The sequence below is a fragment of the Sander lucioperca genome, chromosome 19, assembly GCF_008315115.2.
Source record: "Sander lucioperca isolate FBNREF2018 chromosome 19, SLUC_FBN_1.2, whole genome shotgun sequence".
Classification (NCBI taxonomy): Eukaryota; Metazoa; Chordata; class Actinopteri; order Perciformes; family Percidae; genus Sander; species Sander lucioperca.
In genome coordinates this window covers 27,507,353-27,530,038 of record NC_050191.1, presented here as the reverse complement: position 1 = coordinate 27,530,038, position 22,686 = coordinate 27,507,353, and the positions used below count along the sequence as shown (strand labels likewise).

The 22,686-nt window shown below is 41.5% G+C and overlaps 2 protein-coding genes across 3 annotated transcripts in view; both read right to left on the bottom strand.

Annotated features, from left to right (window-relative positions):
• Positions 1 to 1,556: 1,556 nt before the first annotated feature.
• On the bottom strand, positions 1,557 to 9,397 carry ndufaf4 (NADH:ubiquinone oxidoreductase complex assembly factor 4). The gene is made up of 3 exons (XM_031285676.2): positions 9,175 to 9,397; positions 8,923 to 9,020; positions 1,557 to 2,298 (listed from the first exon to the last, which is right to left on the bottom strand). The coding sequence occupies exons 1-3, from the start codon at positions 9,317 to 9,319 to the stop codon at positions 1,993 to 1,995; spliced, it is 549 nt and encodes a 182-aa protein (XP_031141536.2). The 5' UTR covers positions 9,320 to 9,397; the 3' UTR covers positions 1,557 to 1,992.
• A 2,628-nt stretch (positions 9,398 to 12,025) lies between these two features.
• The window catches only part of dse (dermatan sulfate epimerase), a 29,687-nt gene continuing 19,026 nt past the window's right edge, over positions 12,026 to 22,686 (bottom strand). For both annotated transcript variants that reach the window (XM_031285664.2, XM_031285665.2), the window contains 3 exons: positions 20,645 to 20,884; positions 16,496 to 16,703; positions 12,026 to 15,347 (listed from right to left, as the gene is read on the bottom strand). In XM_031285664.2, the coding sequence (XP_031141524.1) occupies positions 13,598 to 15,347; positions 16,496 to 16,703; positions 20,645 to 20,884 (2,198 nt within the window). In that variant the 3' untranslated portion in view covers positions 12,026 to 13,597. The remainder of the gene's footprint in view (positions 15,348 to 16,495; positions 16,704 to 20,644; positions 20,885 to 22,686) is intronic.

The window sequence follows — 22,686 nt, the reverse complement described above, 5'->3', positions numbered from 1 at the left end:
GCACAGCTACCAGAAGACTTCCAACTTTCAGACAGGTTGCTCACGTCACATTTACGTCTTCAAGCTCAGTTGGAGGCTGCTCAGTAACGCTCAGCCATCACCGGAAAAGTGCTTCTAATATCCTTCACTGGTCTCCGTCCAGAGACACGGGGTCTGTTGGTCCATTTTATATATGTCAATGCGGATAACTGATCTCCACAAACCAATGGGTGACGTCACACATGCTCTGTCCATTAATATATACAGTCTATGGTCCAAAGTAAATAAACACACTTAACAACACCCCTAACGGTGGGTGTCCATATACGCCTGGTTTTCACGGACGGGATCACACGACCACAATTGCACGCTAGTGGGCTCGCCACCAGTTTTTCTCGTGGGTCTGTCTGCTTCGGGATTTCAAAACCGACCATAATGGCGGCTCGTTCGGAATACAATCCTGTATTTTACGAAAATAGTTCACCGAAACATGTTTCTGAAAACATTTGAAGTGCAGTCTTCATTTCAGATCAACAAAGGTCAGTTTAAAAGATTTTTGTCAGATTTTCAGAGGCGGCGAGCCTCATTGGCATAAAGTTGGCTAGATTCAACTTTATGCAAATTAAGGGGACGGGTGACTCGCCCCTCCACTTCTCCAAAGTCCCCACGACGCTACCAGAATGCATTGCACAGCTGCTCCCATAGAGATGAATGGGAAGCTGACAATGGACACACACCACAAAGCTCACTGATTAACATGGGAGCTCATTTGTTTGATCTGCTTACAAAGAGAAATGTAAAAACAATCATTTTTAGTTTAAGAGGAAGTTATGTGCTGGAAGGATTTTTTTTCCGATCCATCTTTATGCTAAGCTAGGCTAAGAACATCCTGCCTCCAGCACAGACATGAGAGGTCCTTCTCCTCTCAGCGGAGGAACCAGGGTTCCAAAAGTCAGCAGAAATTGTGCATGAATACTTTTGTATTGTACTAGAAGAATCGTCGAAAGGATTATAAAGACACAATGATGAAGATGAAATATTTGCACTTCTTTATTTATTTTCATTTGCTCTATTAATATTCATCTCTACAAACACATCTGCACCTGAAGGCAACGGGACAAGATTTTGGTATTGGAAGTGTTCTAGTTTGGGCTTGGAGCCCGAGTAGTAGTGACCAATCCCGTTGAGCGGGCTTTGGTTGCATACAGGTATACCATCCACGTGGAGAGCAAAGGAGGAGGAACGCATCTGTTGAAATGCAATCTGGGAACCCATCAGCTAGGATTTGGCTTTTTAATATATTTAAAATGCAGATATCCGTTTATAGAGACATCGTCTCTCAATTTCAACTAGGGCTGGGAAATATATCAATATTATATCGACATCGATACGTGAGGCTAGATATAGTCTTACATTTTGGATATCGTAATATCGGTATATGACACGTGTTGTCTTTTCCTGGTTTTAAAGGCTGCTTTACAGTAAAGTGATGAATATTATGAACTTACCAGACTGTTCTAGCTGTTCTATTATTTGCCTTTACCCACTTAGTCATTGTATCCACATTATTGATGATTATTTATCAAAACTCTTATTGTGTTAATATCTTGTGAAAGCACTTATAGTCAACCCTACAATATCGCCGCAATATTGACATTGATGTGTTTGGTCAAACATATTGTGATATTTGATTTTCTCCATATGGCCCAGCTGTAGCTCTAGCTGGGCCCGGGTATCCGCTGGCTGCACCGCAACACCAGAAATATTGGCTGTTGCCCCCAGAGGCTGAATCATCATTTGACCGATAGCTGACGGGTTCAGAGATTGGCTATATATCAATACAACTTAGACCCATCCCATGATTCCATCTACGTATTTAGAAATCCCGCATTGGGTCCAGACCCCAGGCTCGAGAAACTTGAGTGACTCTCCCAATGCAATGAATTTATGTACATAAATAAGTGGAGTGAGCCATATTTTGTCGATTGTCTACCATTCTCCTACAATGCAGTCCTAAGAAGCCTTGATCTGCTTGGCATTTTCAGACTTGGGGGGTATGATCTGAACCTGGAAGGGGATGAAGAACTCTAGAAGAGCTTTTGTGTCCTTCAAGTCCAGAGAATATTCCTGAGCGATCTTTCCCGGCGTCCATGTCTGGGGCTGACGGTGGTGGCTGCTCAGGGCCTTCAGAGCCTCAGCGATGGTCAGTTTGCCTTTAGGAACATCTGGGAGCTCCACCAGGCCGTACACGTCCCCCGGTAAACTGAACCTCAGCGGCCGCCGCTCCGCCGCTTTTTCCGCCGCCACTTCCTTTGGCGCCTGTGAGAAGATTAAAGCAGCCATATTATGCTCATTTTCAGGTTCATAATTGTATTTTAATGTTGTACCAGAATAGGTTTACATGGTTTAATTTTCAAAAAACACCATATTTTTGTTGTACTGCAGCGCTCTCTCTCACTGCTGCAGATCCTCTTTTCAGCTGGTCTCTGTTTTAGCTACAGAGTGAGACCTCTTTTCTTCTTCTGTACTATCTTTGATTGCACATGCCCAGTAGCTCAGATGTAGATCATGTCAGCTAGCTAGCCCCATAGACAGTAAAAGAAAGGCTGTTTCTACAACTTGGGTCAGTTACAAGGCAGGATTAGCTGGGAGACTTCTAAATGAGGGCGCACATGGAAGTAGTTCTTTTGTAGATTATGGTGAACTTGTGTGTGTTGTAGCAGTGCTTTGCTATTGAGAACGAGGTAGCATGCTAGCGTTAGCATTAGCGTTAGCATGCTAACGAGCTAATGGTTGCGGTTAGCCTGCTCGTTTCGGCTTGTGACGTCACAAGCCGTGCAGATTTTGAACAGCTCACCCAGAGACTGAAGGCAGGACACATTCAGAAACTGTATCTCACTCTAAACAGCATGGATGGATTTTTTTCAAAGTTTGTATGTGTGTGGAAGCACCAGAGACACAACATAACACCCCAAATCCCAGAAAAAGTGATTTTTTCATAATATGGGCACTTTAAGCAGAAGGAAATGAGCCTAAAATACGGGTTGGCAAAATACACCCTCATGGCAAGACATTTGAACATTTAATCGAACCACGCTGCTATTTGTAATTACATTTGAGATATCAGATAGCAGCTGTTGGTTAGCATGCTAGCTGTATCAATTTTCGAGGCCATGATGTCAAATGAGTTTTTAAGCTTGTTGTTGAGTGTTTTCCGCAAGTGGCCAAAATAGTTAAAGCAGCTTTTAAAAACATTTAAACGTTAAAGTACATTTTTTATTAACAAACATGATGGCCCCTACTTTTTACGGGGGGATCACTTTCTATCATCAAAAGTAACCATTGAATATGAGAAGCTGCCTAGGCCAAATTGAATACTTCATTTGCACATGCACATACATTATTACTGGTACTGAACACTCGCACATACATGCATACTTCACTTGCACATACATATATACTTAGGGCTGGGAAATAATTCAAAATGATAATTTATTGTCTGTCAATATCTTTCTGTCTGTGATCTTTGCCACCCCCCTGAGGGGTCCCTGGACCCCAGGTTGGGAACCACTGAATTACGTTGTCTAAACTGATAATAACAAGAACATACTAACTCAATTTATTCAGAAAATCTGTTATGAAACATTTGGATGGATTATCATTTGAAGAATTGCAGATTTTTTTTAACATCACACTATTTTTGTGCATACATGTCAACAGTCAGTTTATAGCTGAGAAAACATTTTTTTCTCTATAATTTCACTTGAAACTGTTTACCAAATTGATGATTATTTATCTAAAATCTTATTGTGTTAATATTTTGTGAAAGCACCAATAGTCAACCCTACAATATCGTCGCAGTATCGATAGCGATGTATGTGGTCAAGAATAACGTGATATCTGATTTTCTCCATATCACCCAGCCCGATACTTCACTTCCCCATGCATACTAACCCCAATTCCAATGAAGTTGGGACGTTGTGTAAAACGTAAATAAAAACAGAATACAATTATTGGCAAATCTTTTCCATGCTAAACCAGATTCTGCACGTGTTACAACAGCGTGGCTTCGTAGTCCAGTCCAGACCTGTCTCCTATTGAAAATGTGTGGCGCATTATAGGGCTGGGCGATAGGGAGAAAATCAGATATGATATTCTTGACCAAATACCTCGATATTGATATGGCGCTAGGGTTGACAATTGGTACTTTAACAAAATATCTTCACACTTAGATTTTAGATAAATCATCATCAGTAATGTGGACATAATGTCTAAGTGGGGAAAAGGCAAATAATAGAACAGCTAGAACAGTCTGGTAAGTTCAGAAAAGTACATCACTTTACTGTAATGCAGCCTTTAAAACCAGTAAAAGGGAACACTTATGTCATATCACGATATTACGATATCCAAAATCTAAGACGATATCTAGTCTCATATCACGATATCGATATATTTTGAGTCAGCCCTAGAGCATTATGAAGCGCAAAATACGACAACGGAGCCCCCGGACTGTTGAGCAACTCAAGTCGTACATCAGGCGAGAATGGGAAAGAATTCCACCTACAAAGCTTCAACAGTTAGTGTCAGTTCCGCTTAACGTTTATTGAGTGGTGTTTAAAGGAAAGGTGATGTAACACAGTGGTAAACATGCCCCTGTCCCAGCTTTTTTGGAACGTGTTGAAATTCAAAATGAGTGAATATTCAACATGACATCATGACTTCGCGTCAACATACACGCCACTTTCCTAAAGCCAAGTGGCGTGTTATCTGTACGCATTTTGAGCTATCCACGTGTATGTCTACGCTGTATACAGCGGACGGCAGTCTGCAACGTCACAGCCTAAACACAAACGCCACTTTCTAAAGCCACATGGCGTGTTATCGCGAGGCTACGGTTGGGTTTAGGAAACGTGACATGCGGGACACGAAGGAATAGTCACACGCGGGACCCGATCCCCGGTTTCCTAGGTGAAAGTCCTGTGTTTGACCCATCCTCCCCCCCGACTAACCTCCCTACGCGGAGTTTCGCCCTTTCATACTACTCACTACGGCGTCAATTCACACGTAATCGCAAGGTAATGTAACTCAAAGGAGGCCAAACGGCGTTGATAAACACGGTAAAAAGCGAGTATGCGTCTTTATAACATGCCAATAATGGCATACCAATTGGCGTGTCATACATACGCCACTTGATGAGATCAGTCTGGAATATTTGCAACAAAAAAAAAACAATGAAGTTGATCAGTTTGAACCTTAAATATCTTGTCTTTGTAGTGTATTCAATGCAATATAGGCTGAAAAGGATTTGCAAATCATTGTATTCTGTTTTTATTTACATTTTACACAACGTCCCAACTTCATTGGAACTGGGGTTAGTATGTATGCTCCAGTGAAGTAAGCATGTATGGCATTGGAACTAATGTTTGTACAGTGGGGCAAAAAGTATTTAGTCAGCCACCAATTGTGCAAGTTCTCCCACTTAAAAAGATGAGAGAGGCCTGTAATTTTCATCATAGGTACACTTCAACTATGAGAGATAAAATGAGAAAACAAAATCCAGAAAATCACATTGTAGGATTTTTAGTGAATTTATTGGTAAATTCCTCGGTAAAATAAGTATTTGGTCACCTACAAACAAGCAAGATTTCTGTCTCTCACAGACCTGTAACAACTTCTTTAAGAGGCTCCTCTGTCCTCCACTCGTTACCTGTATTCATGGCACCTGTTTGAACTTGTTATCAGTATAAAAGACACCTGTCCACAACCTCAAGCAGTCACACTCCAAACTCCACTATGGCCAAGACCAAAGAGCTGTCAAAGGACACCAGAAACTAAATTGCAGACCTGCACCAGGCTGGGAAGACTGAATCTGCAATAGGTAAGCAGCTTGGTGTGAAGAAATCAACTGTGGGAGAAATTATAAGAAAATGGAAGACAAATCCTGCAGTGCCAGATGTGTGCCCCTGCTTAAGCCAGTACATGTCCAGGCCCGTCTGAGGTTTGCTAGAGAGCATTTGGATGATCCAGAAGAGGATTGGGATAATGTCATATGGTCAGATGAAACCAAAATAGAACTTTTTGGTAAAAACTCAACTCGTCGTGTTTGGAGGAGAAAGAATGCTGAGTTGCATCCAAAGAACACCATACCTACTGTGAAGCATGGGGGTGGAAACATCATGCTTTGGGGCTGTTTCTCTGCAAAGGGACCAGGACGACTGATCCGTGTAAAGGAAAGCATGAATGGGGCCATGTATCGTGAGATTTTGAGTGAAAACCTCCTTCCATCAGCAAGGGCATTGAAGATGAAACGTGGCTGGGTCTGTCAGCATGACAATGATCCCAAACACACCGCCCGGGCAACGAAGGAGTGGCTTCGTAAGAAGCATTTCAAGGTCCTGGAGTGGCCTAGCCAGTCTCCAGATCTCAACCCCATAGAAAATCTTTGGAGGGAGCTGAAAGTCCGTGTTGCCCAGCGACAGCCCCAAAACATCACTGCTCTAGAGGAGATCTGCATGGAGGAATGGGCCAAAATACCAGCAACAGTGTGTGAAAACCTTGTGAAGACTGACAGAAAACGTTTGACCTCTGTCATTGCCAACAAAGGGTATATAACAAAGTATTGAGATGAACTTTTGTTATTGACGAAATACTTATTTTCCACCATAATTTACCAATAAATTCACTAAAAATCCTACAATGTGATTTTTCTGGATTTTGTTTTCTCATTTTGTCTCTCATAGTTGATGTGTACCTATGATGAAAATTACAGGCCTCTCATCTTTTTAAGTGGGAAAACTTGCACAATTGGTGGCTGACTAAATACCTTTTTTGCCCCACTGTATATGCTTCACTTGCGCATGCATAAGATGTGAGTATGTATGTGTGCAAAAGTATGTGCAAGTGAAGTATATACTGTATGTATGCGCAAGTGAAGTATCCATGTGCGTCCAAGTGATTAGTACCAGTATATACAGTATGTATGTGCAAGTGAAGTATATATGTACAGTATGTGCAAGTTAAGTATTCAGTTTTGGCCTAGGCGGCTTCTCATAACTGAACGTTAGCCTGAGAAGACCCTCTTTGATCAGGTGTCTTCTTCCCTTTAACTGAAGTAACCAGCTCTATACAATAGAGATACATGGGTGCTGATTGGATTTATATTGCTATTTTTATTTATTGCAATTCTAGAAGTACTATTATCGATATTGAGTATTGCAATTTTTCTTTTCCTTCTTTGACGAACACAAAAGATGAATAATACACTTAGAGAAAATATATCATGAGACATTTCTAAAAACTAATAGTTTTATAAGAAGAATGACATCACATGTCAGTCAGTCAGTCTGACATTTATTTACTTTGTAAAGATGAACATAAGATGGACTTTCTGCTTTCCGTCCGTTTTACTGGAAATGGGTATGATGTAGTTGCCGACAGCGGTACCATATAAACAGAAATATTTAGGTAAATAATTGGTAAAAAAATAAAAAATATTTAAGATTTTAAGAATTGTCGCAAGAAAAGAAATCACGATATATCCAATTTTTTCCCCACTCCTATCATCCATCATTAGAGTCTCACAAATAGACACGACGCTCAAGTTGGCTTCCGATTCGGCGGGTTAAGGGGAAATTTAAGGGAAACTTAAAGCTGAAGTTAGCTTTCACAGTTTTTTCCAGGTCCAGATTCCAAAACCCCCACACCTAGACTTGTCAAATCTGGACCAAATGATCATAGAGAGGCTAAAGATTCTTAAAAACAGTTTCAGATTAGTGAAAGCTTTATATATATATATATATGTGTGTGTGTGTGTCTGATGTGGTCTACATATGAACAAGAACAGGGAAATCCTGTGAAAGCCTAATCAAATAGAATAAGGCTTTCACTAATCTGAAACTGTTTTTTAGAATCTTTAGCCTCTCTGGGATCATTTGGTCCAGATTTGACAAGTCTAGGTGTTGGAAAGCCTGTCCACACCCCCTGCAGGCGATACTACAGTCTGATGTCGGTTGAGTGAGCGGCACTGCGCTTTGATGTCTGTTTAGAGAGCCAGCGGTCTTTTCCTTATTCTGTCTGGTTTGTGCGTTCGTGAGGAAAACCTGAGTATTGTACATGTGGAGTTTGTTGTGTGACCACCTGCAGGTACTATATATGTGCTAGTTTAACTGTATAGTTTAACTATTTAGATCAAAGTTATGGCAGGAGTTGTCATGTAAGCTTTATTTTCCTTTCTCCACAGCACACTCGTGAGAGTCTAACTAGCTAATTATCGCCGTTAATATGTGATAACGCCGGTTTATATCATGCTTTGTGTGTGCTTTGAGTGTTTTTATGTTAAGTTAACTTCTATAATTTAGTGGAGGAGGTTACTGTGAAGTGAATTTCAGTTGCTGTGCTCTGTAGGCTATGTGCATTTAATTACCTAGTGATTTATTCAACGCTCCACGTCTGTGGCCTATTTATGACATTGGTAACAGCTACAGCTAATATTTTTGTATTTTAAGTTTAAAGCTGCTGCCTTTTGTTCAGTTAGTAACTATAGTAACCACTGTTGATTCTATACCATTCATAAATATTAGTATAGCTCCTTTATCATTGATATTAGTTATACTACAGCTTAAATTGATATCCTTATTGTATGTATCGTTGTTTCTTGTAGACCACAACTCAAACCAATGCAACTCAAAATAAAGCTCTGTTAACCAGACATACATCCTCTGGAGCCTGATTCTTTGACCGGAGTCAAGTCCATATCTTCCGCCTCAACCAGTTAAATCGTGGGAGGTCATACCGTTTCACTAGGTGTAGGGGTTTTGGATCTGGACCTGGAAAAAACTGTGAAAGCTAACTTCAGCTTTAAGTTTCCCTTAAATTTCCCCTTAACCGCCGAATCGGAAGCCAACTTGAGCGCCGTCAAATAGACAGCGAGTCCCCCGGCCTGACCTCTGCTGCTGCCGGGTCTGTAGACTCCACATACACGGCCCTGAGCAGGGTCAGCAGACGCTCGTTCCTCCGGTCCACGGTCTCCGCTGTCTCCACGACTGAAACACACAACACGCTCGTTACATTACATTACATTACATTACATTACTTGTCATTTAGCTGACGCTTTTATCCAACAGGGACACTTCATTCCACACCTTAAACCGTTAAGTTAGGTCAGCGGCCGGGGCATTAACCTTATACAGAACTCACCGTCAGAGCTGGCGGCGGAGGGCGGGAGGCTGGTCCCGTGTCGGGGTGCTACTCGCGGCTTTTCCTTGGAGATTTCTCGGTGTACCCGGTTTTCTAGGTTGAAATTTCTGAACATACGTGCTACCCGTGCCCCCATGTTTGACATGTTACGCCAAGGACCGCTACCAATAAAGTTTCTTCAAACTGTCGACGGTGAGCGAGCAGGCTCAGTTCCCACTGGAAAGGCGAACACAGAGCTGAGCAGCGACGCCGTGTGGTTGGAATGGACAGTTATTTCTCCATTCTTTATGTTCAAAACATGTCTATTTATCTGTTATTGAAACACATTTAGACAGGGAAGAAAACAAAGAAAATCAAAACTTGAAGGTACTAAGTCAAAACATGCACGTCATCATAAATTAAACATTTGAGGGAATTAGTCACATATATGAGAAGAGACATCGTTTTCAGATATTAGGCCTAACTAGTAACTATTTAGGCCAAATTTTATATATATATATATATGAGACTGAGATTCCAACCGGGAAAATGCTATTTAAGTGCTAACATACAAATGAATATAGATATATATTTAGATCAATATGTCTGGGATGTAAGAGACACAAAACCCAATGATCATGTGACATCCTCTCCTCCTATAAGAACTTACTGTGATTATCTGGAAGTGAACTTTGAGTCAGCGATGTAGTGAAATAACTAACCATGGCACACTTTCAGTGTCTAGAACTTGTTGAATCGACTTGATTGATGTTACATCGACTTGGACTTGAACTTACTTGATAATAAAGCCTTTTCTGATTCTGAATTGCGTGTTATTAAGATGTATTTCCTTCAGGATTTTGAAAGGAAATGACTTAAGACAGGCTACTAAGTTAAATGTTGACATTCAGACCTTGATCTGTGGAACAGGATTCTTGGTTCTTCTAGTCTAACCTCTGTGTTGTCTTCCCATCCACCATCAACTCGTCTTCCTTCCAGGTCCAAATTGAAAATGAACTTTTTTTGGCGCCTTTTCTGATGCTTTTGTCGCTTTATTTGTATGCTATATAATTGAATAAAATTCCCAAATTCAATGGAAGAAATCATTCATTTTACCTGCGAAGGTCGTGAGTCCAAGTTATTTTTGATAGAAAAAATGACAAAAGAACGTTGAAAAAAAAATGACAAAAATGTTGGTAAAAGCTTCAAAAACGCAGGGGGGGGGGGGAATCGACAAAAACATTTCAAAAAACCGCTGAAAAAAAAATCTGCAAAAAAAGTTGGAAAAAGGTGACAAAAAACCTGGGAAAAAAATCAACAAAAACATCAAAAAAATCGCTTACATTTTTTTTTACAAAAATGTCAAATAGTGACAACAAACCTGGAAAAAAATCGAGAAAAACGTCGAACAAGAACAACAAAAGGTTGAAAAAAAAGTTTTCATTTTAAATTTTGACCCAGAAAAATCAAAAAGTTGCCGACAACCTGAGGGTTAAAAGGAGATGAGCCGAAACATGGCCAGCAGATGGCAGCATCACACATCCTGACACGTAACAATCATCATCATCATCATCATCATCATCATCATCATCAATGTGAGGGCCATGGTTCATCAGGGCCGGTTTCAGATGTAAACCCAACGTCTGCCTGTTTGACTGAGCTTTCATTTGTTGTGAGAAGTTAATAAATCCGTTTTCACTCCCATCCCCCGATGTTCTGACCGGGCCAGGCAGAGACAGAGGTCACTTTTTATATAAGGGAAGCCATATGGAGCACATCTGGAAGCCATTCTCTGCTCAGTCATAACAAAACAGCCCCACTGCAGAAGAATGGAAATACATTCTTTTCATTTCACTCACTAACCGGTGAGCGGCTCCCGAGTTAAAGGAGCTGACGAGAGTCAATGAAAGGCCAGAGGATCTCAGCCAATGAGGAACTCAGGAACAGCAGGACTCGCTCACTCAAAAACACTGACCCAGAAGACACATCAGTGGCTCACGCTCACACAAAATAATAATAATAATGAAATGCTGTGACAATGAATTTATTCGATTGATGATAAGATACAGTACTGACCCCTGATGGGTTCTTTGCTTGCTTTGAGTGTTTTTCAGGGTTTCTACAGGTTTCAGAAAGTCAAATTTAAGACCTTTTTAAGACCTTTTTAAGACCATTATGAATGAAATCTAAGACCTTTATCACAACATCAAAAACAAAGTCAGATGTAAGAGCCTGGAAACATCATCTCAAACAATTCTCAGATTTCCTGATTGGCATTATATTTTAGGACTGGTGTCTGGATTGACTGCAAAATAAGTTGCATGTTGGTCTCATTTGTAGTCGCAATACAGCGAATAATATTTGAACTAGCGACAGAAAGAACTACAACACCATGGAATTATTAAAACAAACATTCTACAGCGCTGCGGGAACATTTCAATGAGCATTAGAGGTAGCGTAGTCTGTCAGACCTTCCTCCACAGCGCTGCAGAGGAGGGTCTGACTAGTCCACACAGCATTCTGGACGGGAGAAAAACCTGCTCTGGTTTATTGGCATTTCTTTAAACCAATCACAATCGTGTTGGGCGGGACTAAGCTCCGGACGGAGCCACGGTGCCGCTTCAAATATATATATATATATATATATGTATATATGTTCGGGGGGGCAGGCAGCTAGCGTATCAAGGAGAGATGCCTATGATTTGAGATAAAAATGAAATTGCACTGAAACCATGCAGGAACTCACAGTGCACCTTTAATCGTACAGCAACATTTGGAATTGTTCCAGCTCTATGTATAACATACTGTAGAACTTTTACCCCCATATTGGAGTTCACACGTTCACTTGACACAACACACGATGAATGCATACTTATGCATGTAGTAATTTTATTTACAAATGGTAAAAAAACAAAACACCATAAAAATATATCTTGCTTTCACATATATACATTGAAATGTATTTCCTATGAAGTGTAGACAGGACAGCTGTCTGACTGGATCATAGTGGCTAGAGTGGAGACGGGACGGGACCTCTGAACTTCACACAGACGCAGACTTCCAAAGCTCCACAGAAGCTTTTCACATCGGGGGGGTCTGGTTGCATCAATTCCTATTTGGAATCAGTTGTTTGGTTTTCCTGAACACCCATTAGGTCAATCTTACAAGTATTTGGGCCACAGTTATAAAATAAATAAATAATCAGAGTTTCAAGAATACACTCATAATATTCTGGGGGGGAAAAAAACTCAGAATTTTATGAGAATACGGTAGAAATTTCTAGAAAAAGTCATAATATTATGAGAATAAAGTTTACAGACAATACTATCCTGAAGCCCCCTAAGGCAAATGTATGATTTTGGGCTATATAAATAAAATAGAAGAAGTCATATTAGGAGAGTAAAGTTGCAATCTCTAGAAAAAAATATTATGAGAACAAAATTCATAATATTGTGAAAATGAACTCATAATAAAAAAAAGTCAAAATTCAGGGAATAAAAATCATAATATTGTATTACGAGAAGAACATTCATATTGAGGAAATACAAATCTAATCTATGTAAGTAGTTTTGGGGGGGAAGAAGTCATAATATTAGGAGAATCATCAGAGAAGTCCTCATTTCTAGAAAAGGTCATATTAGGAGATAAGATTGTCATTTTACAATCAAAAATGTAACATCCTGCTACATTGTTTTCATTTCATTTTCATCCTAAAATCTACGCTTAAAGATATAAACCAATAACTTGATAACATTCCCATCCCTCGTCTGACAGACTGCGCCAGACTACGACACAAGCACATATACGGATTTAAAAAAGAACTCATAACATTATGACTTAGTTCCATTGTTGAAATATTGCTTCTACTAACTTCTTTCTCAAAATTGTATTTTTTATCCTGGAAATCTCCGATATTTTTTTATTTTCTAAAAGTGTTCCTAATACCTTGTCCTAAGAGCTGGCTCAGACTGAGGTGTGGGGGTGCAGAACAGCTCATTGGATCTGTAGTTAGGGCTGGGTAGCGTTCAAAACTATTCAATACTGGTACCAATACCAATACTGTGACTTTGGTACCGGTTCCTAAACAATACTTTTTTTGTTACCAAATTTACATATTTACACACAATTACACATTACGGCACAAACCTTTTTATATATGTTCCAGCTCCTACTACGTCAGCCGTCTCTGTGTAACGTCTCTTCGACGTGTAATGTAAGACAGCCAATCATAAGCGTTATTAGATCTTGGTAGAAGCATGCTGCGTGCTTATTGGCTCCCTGACTATGACGAGATTTACTCCATAGGTGTTGTAATTGGGTATTGAATGACGAGGCATTTTTCGATACTCGATACTAAGGAGGCAATTTGGTCGCTACCTAAAAAATACTGCCTTTGGTACCCAGCCCCACCTGCAGTTGGACGCCCCCTCGCTTGCTCCTGGCGTTAACACTGTGTGTGAGAGCAGGAGGAGTACAGGTACAGCAAGATGAAGCAGTCGATCAGGAGGATGGTGTAGAAACATCTCTGCGTGTGCAAACTCCGACCTCTCTGGAAGCGGGTCAGTAAGATGGCCAGCAGCAGGAAGAAGGTGGCGGTGTTCAGGAGCAGGAAGAGTCGGATGTAGGAGGCGGTGCTGTTGAGACCCTCGCTGCCCGCCGTGGCCACCATGTGAACCTCGTTGAATTTGCGGCCTTTGACAAAGGCCCCCTTTCTGTTTTTGCGGCCGTCTGTATAATCCATAAAGGCCCGCGACTCTCCCTCTCCCTCCTCTGGACTGTCCTCATATGAACGCTTTGAAGTCCTCTGTCTTACCTTTTTCTCATTCACCTCAATCTGTGCAAAAATGTCAGGTAGACTCTCCGAAAGCTTCTCCCCAAGGTTCACTCTCTTCCCCCCTTTACCCTTGCCCTGTTTCTTGGACATGGCGAACATCTTCTCGATGACCTCCTCCGTCTTCTTCTTGTCGGAGAACTGGAGGAGGCGCTCCGCAGTCTTACGGAAGCTGGCGGTGTTGAGAACCCGCCCGAGGATGTGTCTCTCCATCTGCTGGAAGACGGGCTTGACGTGCTGGAGGTTGTCCTCCATCACGTTGACGTATTCCTCTACCTCCTCAGGCGAGCTGTCGTCCGCCGTCGCCGCCCCCTTCTCGAACACAATCTTTTTGTTGTCCAGCAGCACCATGGCGAACAGAGGCTTGCTGCTGACCTCTCCAGTCAGCAGGTAGATAGTGTAGGTGTGATCCTTGGTGGCCAGGTAAATATCCACTCTCTGGTCGTCGCCACGCAAGCTGAAGCTCTGCACGTCCACGCCTGGTCCAAAGAAAATGTAGGCCACCCTGGTGTGCGGGTACCTCAATGGCATTGTGACGTTCACATAGTTGGAGCCATTGTACGGGTACCCTCGAGGGTAATTCCAATAACCTACCACTCCTTTGCTACTGTAGCCTGTGTCATCCATCCAGAACATCTTATATTGAGCCTCACCGTGTGATACAAACGCTCCATGAACACCGTCCACCTTTGTAGCCTGGAATGGGAGTTCCGTGTTGTGGAAGAAGGCTGTCATGGCTCTGGTTGGGCTGTCTGGATCCAGGTGGATGTGGTCCACGAGGAGCAGGAGCTGTGGGTGAAGAAGGAGCAGGTTTCTCTGGAAGTTTCTGATCTTCAGCTCTGGATTATAAGCCGAACGTCCTTCACCACGGATGAAGACCATTCCCTGTCTCTCCATGGCGGCTTCCACTCTGCCCTGGGCGTCCGCCGCCAGCCCCACCTTGTACTTCAGCCACTTGGAATCGCAGGCTTCCGTAACCTGTCCAGCCCACGGCTTAAAGCAACTCCCTGAGCCGGAGGAGCGAAACAACACCGCATTGTTCAACAGAGTGTACTTGGGTCCGTACAGCGCCTCTGTGATGAATGAGACACCATTGGGCGCAAAGGTGAAAGTGTTCTGATCTGGGTGCTCGTGGCCGGCGTTAAAGTTCCTCCACCCTTTGATCCACTCCTTGTACTTGTTCCTGTGAACGATGTCGAAGATGGCGCGCCCCCCCAGCTTCCCTGACTTGAAGGAGAGGAAGGTGCGGTTGGTGTCTGCGGGCAAAGCGCTGCCGTACGTCACCACGCCCCAGTCCTCAAAGTAGTGGAGTTGGGACGTTCCGAAATCTGACGGAGGCTTTGGAAACAGTCCTGGGTCATACCTGCAGAATACCATGAGAGGAGGGATATCAGATGGATACCAATATGGGCATCAATAATCAAAAGCAACCACTGATAGAAATTCCTATCAGTTTCCCAGGGGTTATTTTGTGATGACATATTGCAATTTACACTTTTGGTGTACCCACTTTTTATCAATCTGCTTTATTTACATGTACCGTACATATGTGATTCCCTTTGTTTTCCCATAATGCGTTTTGGCAACCCTAAGGGACAGCTGTGACGTTGCTGCTTTCAAGGAACAGTTCAGATCATTAGTACATATCAAGACCAATACCACTCTCATGTCTGTCGGCTAAACAATACGCTAGAGTCAGCAGGCGATTAGCATAGCTTAACCTACGGACTGGAAGCAGCTAGTCTGTTTTGTCTGTATAAAACCAAAACGTAAAAACACCAAATTGTAGTTTTACAGGGAATTCAGTGCTGGAAGATCAGCTGGATGCTGGAAGAAAAAGTTCCACTACGCCACGCCCTGTAGTACCACAACATTGTGGTAATTTGTAGTTGTTACATTTTGGTTTTTGTACGTATTAAACAAAGGTTAGGTAGTAAGTGTTAGGTAGTAAGCCTTAGATGTGTTGGTAGGAGGATTCCTTAGACTTTGAACAGAGCCAGGCAAGCCGTTTTCTTTTGCTTCCAGTCTTCAGAGGATTCAAATACAGCTGAAACAATTAGTCAGGTAATCAATTTGTCGAGAATCGATGATGTCATTTCAATTACAGAGGTTACATTTGCTGCTTTTTCTTTGTTTTCTATCATAATATCTTTGGGGTTGTTTTTGACCGTTCACATCAGGCTGGGGTCCGGAAAATTGTGATCGCTATTTTTCTTTTCTTTTTTCTGACATTTTCTAGATTTTAAATGACTAATTAAAAAAGAATGTACCATTCAATGAATTAATCAATCATACAATAATCATTAGGTGCAGCCCTAGATTCAAATATCTCGACCAAGGTAAGTCATCAGATATAAGAAATGTTACACAAAATGCGAAGTATGTATGCAAAAAATACAAGGTACTTTACTTTAGATAGAGGGTTTTTTAAATGAATTTCCCCTTTAATAAGACAGTTGCTCTAAACAGAAAAAAACCTTTCCTTTGTATTATAAAAATTCAGCAGCTCACCAGATGAACTCTGTGTGGAGAGTACACCACCGCTGGCCTTTCCCAGCCTGCCCTGGCCCCTCCATCACCCTGTTTTGATGAATCAGATCTGCCAGCCAGTTTCCACTGCCATTACGTAACACATAGCGGTCCAAGAAGACCAGCTGGCTCTCCGGCCCGTAGAACCAGTTGTAGTTGGAATCTGCAATGGCTACAGTCCGCTGAAATCCTGATGAGACGGTGAAGACACAGAGGACAACTTCAGTGGTGTCATGCAGAAATATTTAAGTATCATAAATCTAGGGCAAACATGACAAATAAAATACTGACATTGACTGATGTTGAAGTTTATAGTGCCAACAATGCATGAAAATATCACTTCAAACGATATGTTGGTTCTTTGTAAATTCCAGCACACTACCGCACACAGCTCAGTACAAAATATTTGGCCTGTGATAACGGATCTGAAACAAAAGTGCCCACCCAGCGTGAACCTCAGTCCTGTCTGCTGTGACCCAGCTCAGTCCCAAACCAAGCACAAATGGTTCATACTGTTTTGTTGTCTATAATTACGTAAGGCAAGCCTTGCACTCTGGCGGTCAGAGGGTTGTTAGAAACCAGCTATCGTAACTACAGCATGTAATCACAGTCAGTCATTTGTCAACCAACAACAATCGTAAACAAAAATTGCAGAAACAGAAACACTTGGTCAAGTAATATAATATAATATAAGCATGGCTAAACAATAAACAAATTCTTCAAGATATTAATTACAGGAATTCAGCTAATGCGATTGCAGGTTAGGCATGGATTATTTGCAATGATCAAGTCGGAATGAAGAGAAATGCTAACGTTTAATACTGTCTTGGATCTATGATGTTAACACAAACACAGACACATGCAGTGAGAGGACAGCGACCAACTGACACTTTCCACTCACTGCTTAGAATTCAACTGACACTTCAGCTCCTTTCAGGGCTCTTTAACTATGTAAGTACCACTCTTCATGCTAACACACATGGACAGCGATAGGGGAGCAATCATCCAACTGACACTTCAGCTCCTTTCAGTGCTTAAAGTTAAAGAGACACTGCTTTCACGTCAACTGACACTTGACCTGACAGTCGTTTAGTTCCCACTTATTACTCCTTTTGTCCCTCACAACTGGAGTTTCATCTCTTTTCTGTGCTTGAACATCATCTGATTTTTCAGTTCCACTACTATATCATACAGCTGACACTTTGACTCCTTTCAGGCCTTGACACTGACTGATATGTGTTGTTTTTGGCATTTTTATTGAAAAGTTTTGCGTGAAGAGGCAGATAGGAAACGGGGGGAGAGAGAGAGAGCATGCGCTGTAGCCTTTCGGCTACCAAGGCGCTCTGTTTGACTGATATTTTAACTCTTTTCTGTTGTCAGGTTTTCACCGAAATGTATCGCAATTATAAGGAAATTGGCAAAAGAAAATGCGACTGAATTCTTGTTTCCATCCACTATTGTTATGCTAATATTAAGAGTTGGTTCACCACGATAAGCATTGGGTGGCGCCGATTCTCCAGTCAGAAAACCATTATACCACTGCAGAATAAGAGGGCGCAACAAGATGACGTAACTAAAGAGCACCAGTGGAGCTGCTCAGTGGCCAGCAGATCAGACTGTGGTTGTACTGGGCAGCTTCCAGGTATGAATGTGATCAGATCAGACTGTGGTTGTACTGGGCAGCTTCAGGTATGAATGTGATCAGATCAGACTGTGGTTGTACTGGGCAGCTTCCAGGTATGAATGTGATCAGATCAGACTGTGGTTGTACTGGGCAGCTTCAGGTATGAATGTGGTCAGATCAGACTGTGGTAGTACTGGGCAGCTTCCAGTATGAATGTGATCAGACCAGACTGTGGCAGTACTGGGCAGCTTCCAGTATGAATGTGATCAGATCAGACTGTGGTAGTACTGGGCAGCTTCCAGTATGAATGTGATCAGATCAGACTGTGGTAGTACTGGGCAGCTTCCAGTATGAATGTGATCAGATCAGATTGTGGTAGTACTGGGCAGCTTCCAGGTATGAATGTGATCAGATCAGACTGTGGTAGTACTGGGCAGCTTCCAGTATGAATGTGATCAGATCAGACTGTGGTAGTACTGGGCAGCTTCCAGGTATGAATGTGATCAGATCAGACTGTGGTAGTACTGGGCAGTTTCAGGTATGAATGTGGACCTGTGTGAATGTGACAGGTCATCGTTGCAAATGAGAATTTGTTCTCAATCGACTTACGAGGAAAAATAAAGGTTAAATTAAAATTTAAAACCCTAGTGTGGCTCGACGACAATTTATTTACCGGATAATCGCCGGAACAACTTTTGAAAAATATTTGGATGGAGCAACAAGGCAGGCCTGCTTGGTTTTTTCAGGGAATGATTGTAAAGATTTACAAAGAATATGTTTAGATTTTCCTCTCTAACTGGGACGTTTTGGGACTGATTGGTGGGATTATTATGGACGAAGTACACACAGAGGTTTAACCATGTATCAGCTAATTTAAATAGCTCATGTTACTGTATTGTGACAACAGTTAAATTCATAATAAAAAAAAATATGTATGTGGTGTTTTCTTTTGCGGGGTACAAAGGTCCCACCAAATTAAGTTCCTTCCCGAGACCAATTTGCAGATACACCGTCGCTGCTACCGGAGTTTAGTGCCACCCAAGACGATTGTGATTAGTTTAAAGAAATTCAAACAACCTCAGTGTTTTTTTTGTGGAGGGGAGGCCAGACCCTTACTCCGAACAGATCCAGGGGGTCAGCAGGTTTGTGATTGCTAGAAGGGGGCTGATGTCCGTGTGTCTAATTCTGTGGGAAACACTGCATATACTTCATGTACGTCATCATTTATTCGCTAAATCTGTTTCCATTGCATTTTGCTTTTATCGAAACAAACTTTTCCACCTCAGCCAAGCGTAAAAACACTTTTTTGCAAAAATGTCAAGCCTTTTTCAAAGTTATATGCACAAATTAAAAATGTGCATGAAAACAGATGGCTGTAAACGCACCTAGTAATGCTTACACTCAAGTCTTTAGCCTCTCTCAGCTCACTCATGCTGCTACTGTGGATCCAGATCCAAGACTCTCCTGGCTGATGTAATTAGAGGTGCTTTCTGAGTGCAGCAGTGCTGCTCAGCCACAACACACAAACTGTTGGCAGGGGGCTGTGAAATGTCCGAGGCTGATCTAGGGGCCCAACTCCTCGGCTGCTGCCCTCCCCGTGACCTGCAGACCAAACTTCTAGGACACCACATATCCCTGCAGATCTCCGCTCAGCTTTGAAAGGCATCCAGGAAGGTAATAACTACATGCATGCATACCCCGTATTGGCTCAGAGGAGAAGCTACTCTCCAACGTTATTTTCAGTCTAATCTAATATATCCAACTTTTGGAACAGAGTATTCTCATAAGGACTAACCTGATGTGTCAGCCACTCGTAGCTAAGACAGCCCTTACTCACAGATTGTTGACCTGCTCTATATTTGGGTGGCTTTTAGGGCTGCACACTATATTGATTTTTTTATCATCATCACAATATTAACTGGCACAATATACATATAGTGAAAGACACTCAGAGATTTTTTGTGTTATTTGGAAGTAAATATCAGTAGAAAACTGCATTTTAAAATCTGTCTCTCATTCTTTTTTTAGTGGTACCTTTCATATTCAAATCAATATTCAATTTGTTCAATAAAGGAATGTTGGAAATTATTTCCTTTAATTTGTTTTAAAATCAACAATTGTATTTTATCAGACTACTGAAAGCAGCAGAAATGGAGAAATGAGTACATTTTAGTATCTGTTTATTTATCGCAAGTAATATTGTTTTCGTGATATTCAACATTATCGCACATTTTCCTCATATCATGCAGCCCGAGTGGCTTTATACTACTATATTATATTAAGTGGCACTGTAATGAGGCACTGAAATCTGCGTTGCTATTTCGTCCGGTAGATAGTCGGCACCACATGCGCCGTTAACGTGAACAGAAAATTGCGTTGCCTGATAATCATGATTATCATTTTGGCCATAATCGTGCAGCCCTAATGGGAACCATGGGCTTAATACATCCATTGCAGTGAAAATGGTATCACATACATATGGCTATGACAGGTGAAGTGACAGTTACCTGGCAGGATGGTCCTGTACAGGAAGGCGAAGTGTTTCAGCAGCCAGGGGTGGTCGAAGTGGCTGATGGCAAAGTGGCGCTGCACCAGGAACATGTACTGGAACAGAGAGCGGGTGGTGTAAGTCCCGTAGGCCACTCCTTCATACAGGGAGCCATCCGTCACATCCTGCAGAAGGACCATGGACTTCTCCATGATGGACAGGACCTGCTTGGTCCACAGGTAGGCCTCCTGGAGGTAACCTGGAACACAGGAAGTGGAGATGGTTTCACAGGGTAAATACTCGGGCTGGCACCATATGCTTTTGTCCCGATTCGAAACATGGGTGCCGATTGGATTTGAAATGCGATTTTCTTTTCCTCCTTTAACAAAAACAAAAGTTGAAAAATACACTTCTAAAGACAGTATATCATGAGACATTTCTAAAAATTGACTGTTTTCTAAAAAGAATGCACATCACGGGCTCTATCTTGCACCCGGCACAGCGCAGCGCAGCGCAGCACAGCACAGCACAGCACAAAGTAAAGCCCGACGTAAGTGTCTTTGCTAGTTTAAAACCGACGTAGTTGTCAGTTTCCCGTCCAGCGCCCACGTCATTTAAATAGCAAATGCACCTGCGCCCCTCTGTGGCCCATGGGCGTGCTGGTCTTACAGGGAGGTGTGTTCAGGTGCATTCTGGGCGTATTGCTATCTTGAGGCAGCGGAAAGTGATCGCGCCATTGACCAACAAAAACCTGGTCTAAAGTCAGTAACGCTTCATGCCGTGCGCTTAGATCGTTAAAATAGGACCCCACAAGTATTGTGATTCGATAGTTAAGTATTGCAATTTACTTTTCCTTCTTGAACAAAAACAAAGGTTGAATAATACACTTCTAGAGACATGAGACATTTCTAAAAACTGATAGTTTTATAAGAAGAATGAACATCACATGTCAGTCAGTCAGTCTGACATTTATTTACTTTGTAAAGAAGAACATAAGATGGACTTTCTGCTTTCTCTGTGTTGCTGGAAACAGATATGATGTAGTCGCCGTCGGTGGTACCATATAAACAGGAAATATTTAGCTCAATCATTGGTAAAAAATAAATAAATAAAACATATCGATTCTAGGGAAAATAATTGATTGTAAAAATCAATTAAAGGGTTGCACCAACATTTCTGTATTTCTGTTTTTGTTCAGTTTTTGCCCATATGCTGCACATACCGCAGTGTTTTCGTTTTTAGCAGTCTTTAGTTAATGATGGCACATTCCTGTGAAATTTTACACAGTTATTCAAGATCCACATTTGCACATCATTTGCTCCAGATAAACCTTTGGTAACTTTACAAACTGTGACTACTATAACAATAAAAGGCAAGAGCAGAAAAAGCAAATGCAGTTTCTATCTAAAACTGTTAATCTGTGCCAGGAATCACACTAACTAAACACAACCACATTCTTTAAAAAGTGTCAAGCAGTATATAATAAATGTAATTTATAATGTAGGCTAAATAAGACAATGTTACCCATGACTGCTCCAATGACAGCAAGAGGTTAACTGTTTGAGAACTTTAGTTATCTATACATGCTTATTGTTGCACTATAAGAGCAGGAGGATGGGAAATGCCCCAAACACTTTAAGTTCAGCTATCTTTAGACAGAACACTTCTGTATTGTCCCTTTGGGAAAGGAGAATTACATTTTTGGCACAAAAGGGGAACTACATTGTTTCTATGTGGATAAATTTAATCAGATTAAAAGAGCTGTTTTTACATACATATTAAACTATTTTCTCACAAAAAACTTCATTAAAAGTGCCCTGGCCTACAATCACTGCAGACACGTATTACAACATATCGGGCCAACAATAGATTTCTACTGTGCAGTAATCCTCTTTTCCATGAAAGTGCTTCACTTATTGAGAATATATTTGCAACAGGACTTAAAATGAGAGATCTTGCATTACAAAGTGACTCGGGCCCTGTGTTTTATAGTATTTTAGAGTGTGTGTGTGTGTGTGTGTGTGTGTGTGTTATGTCACTAATGGAATGAATGAAACACAG

Excerpts from the sequence above, each read along its gene's own strand:
- ndufaf4 (XM_031285676.2), bottom strand. The coding sequence starts at position 9,319 with ATGTCAAACATGGGGGCACGGGTAGCACGTATGTTCAGAAATTTCAAC. Across the intron at positions 9,021-9,174 it reads CTCCGCCGCCAGCTCTGACG|TCGTGGAGACAGCGGAGACC; the intron begins GTGAGTTCTGTA and ends TGTGTGTTTCAG. Across the intron at positions 2,299-8,922 it reads CAGACCCGGCAGCAGCAGAG|GCGCCAAAGGAAGTGGCGGC; the intron begins GTCAGGCCGGGG and ends ATCTTCTCACAG.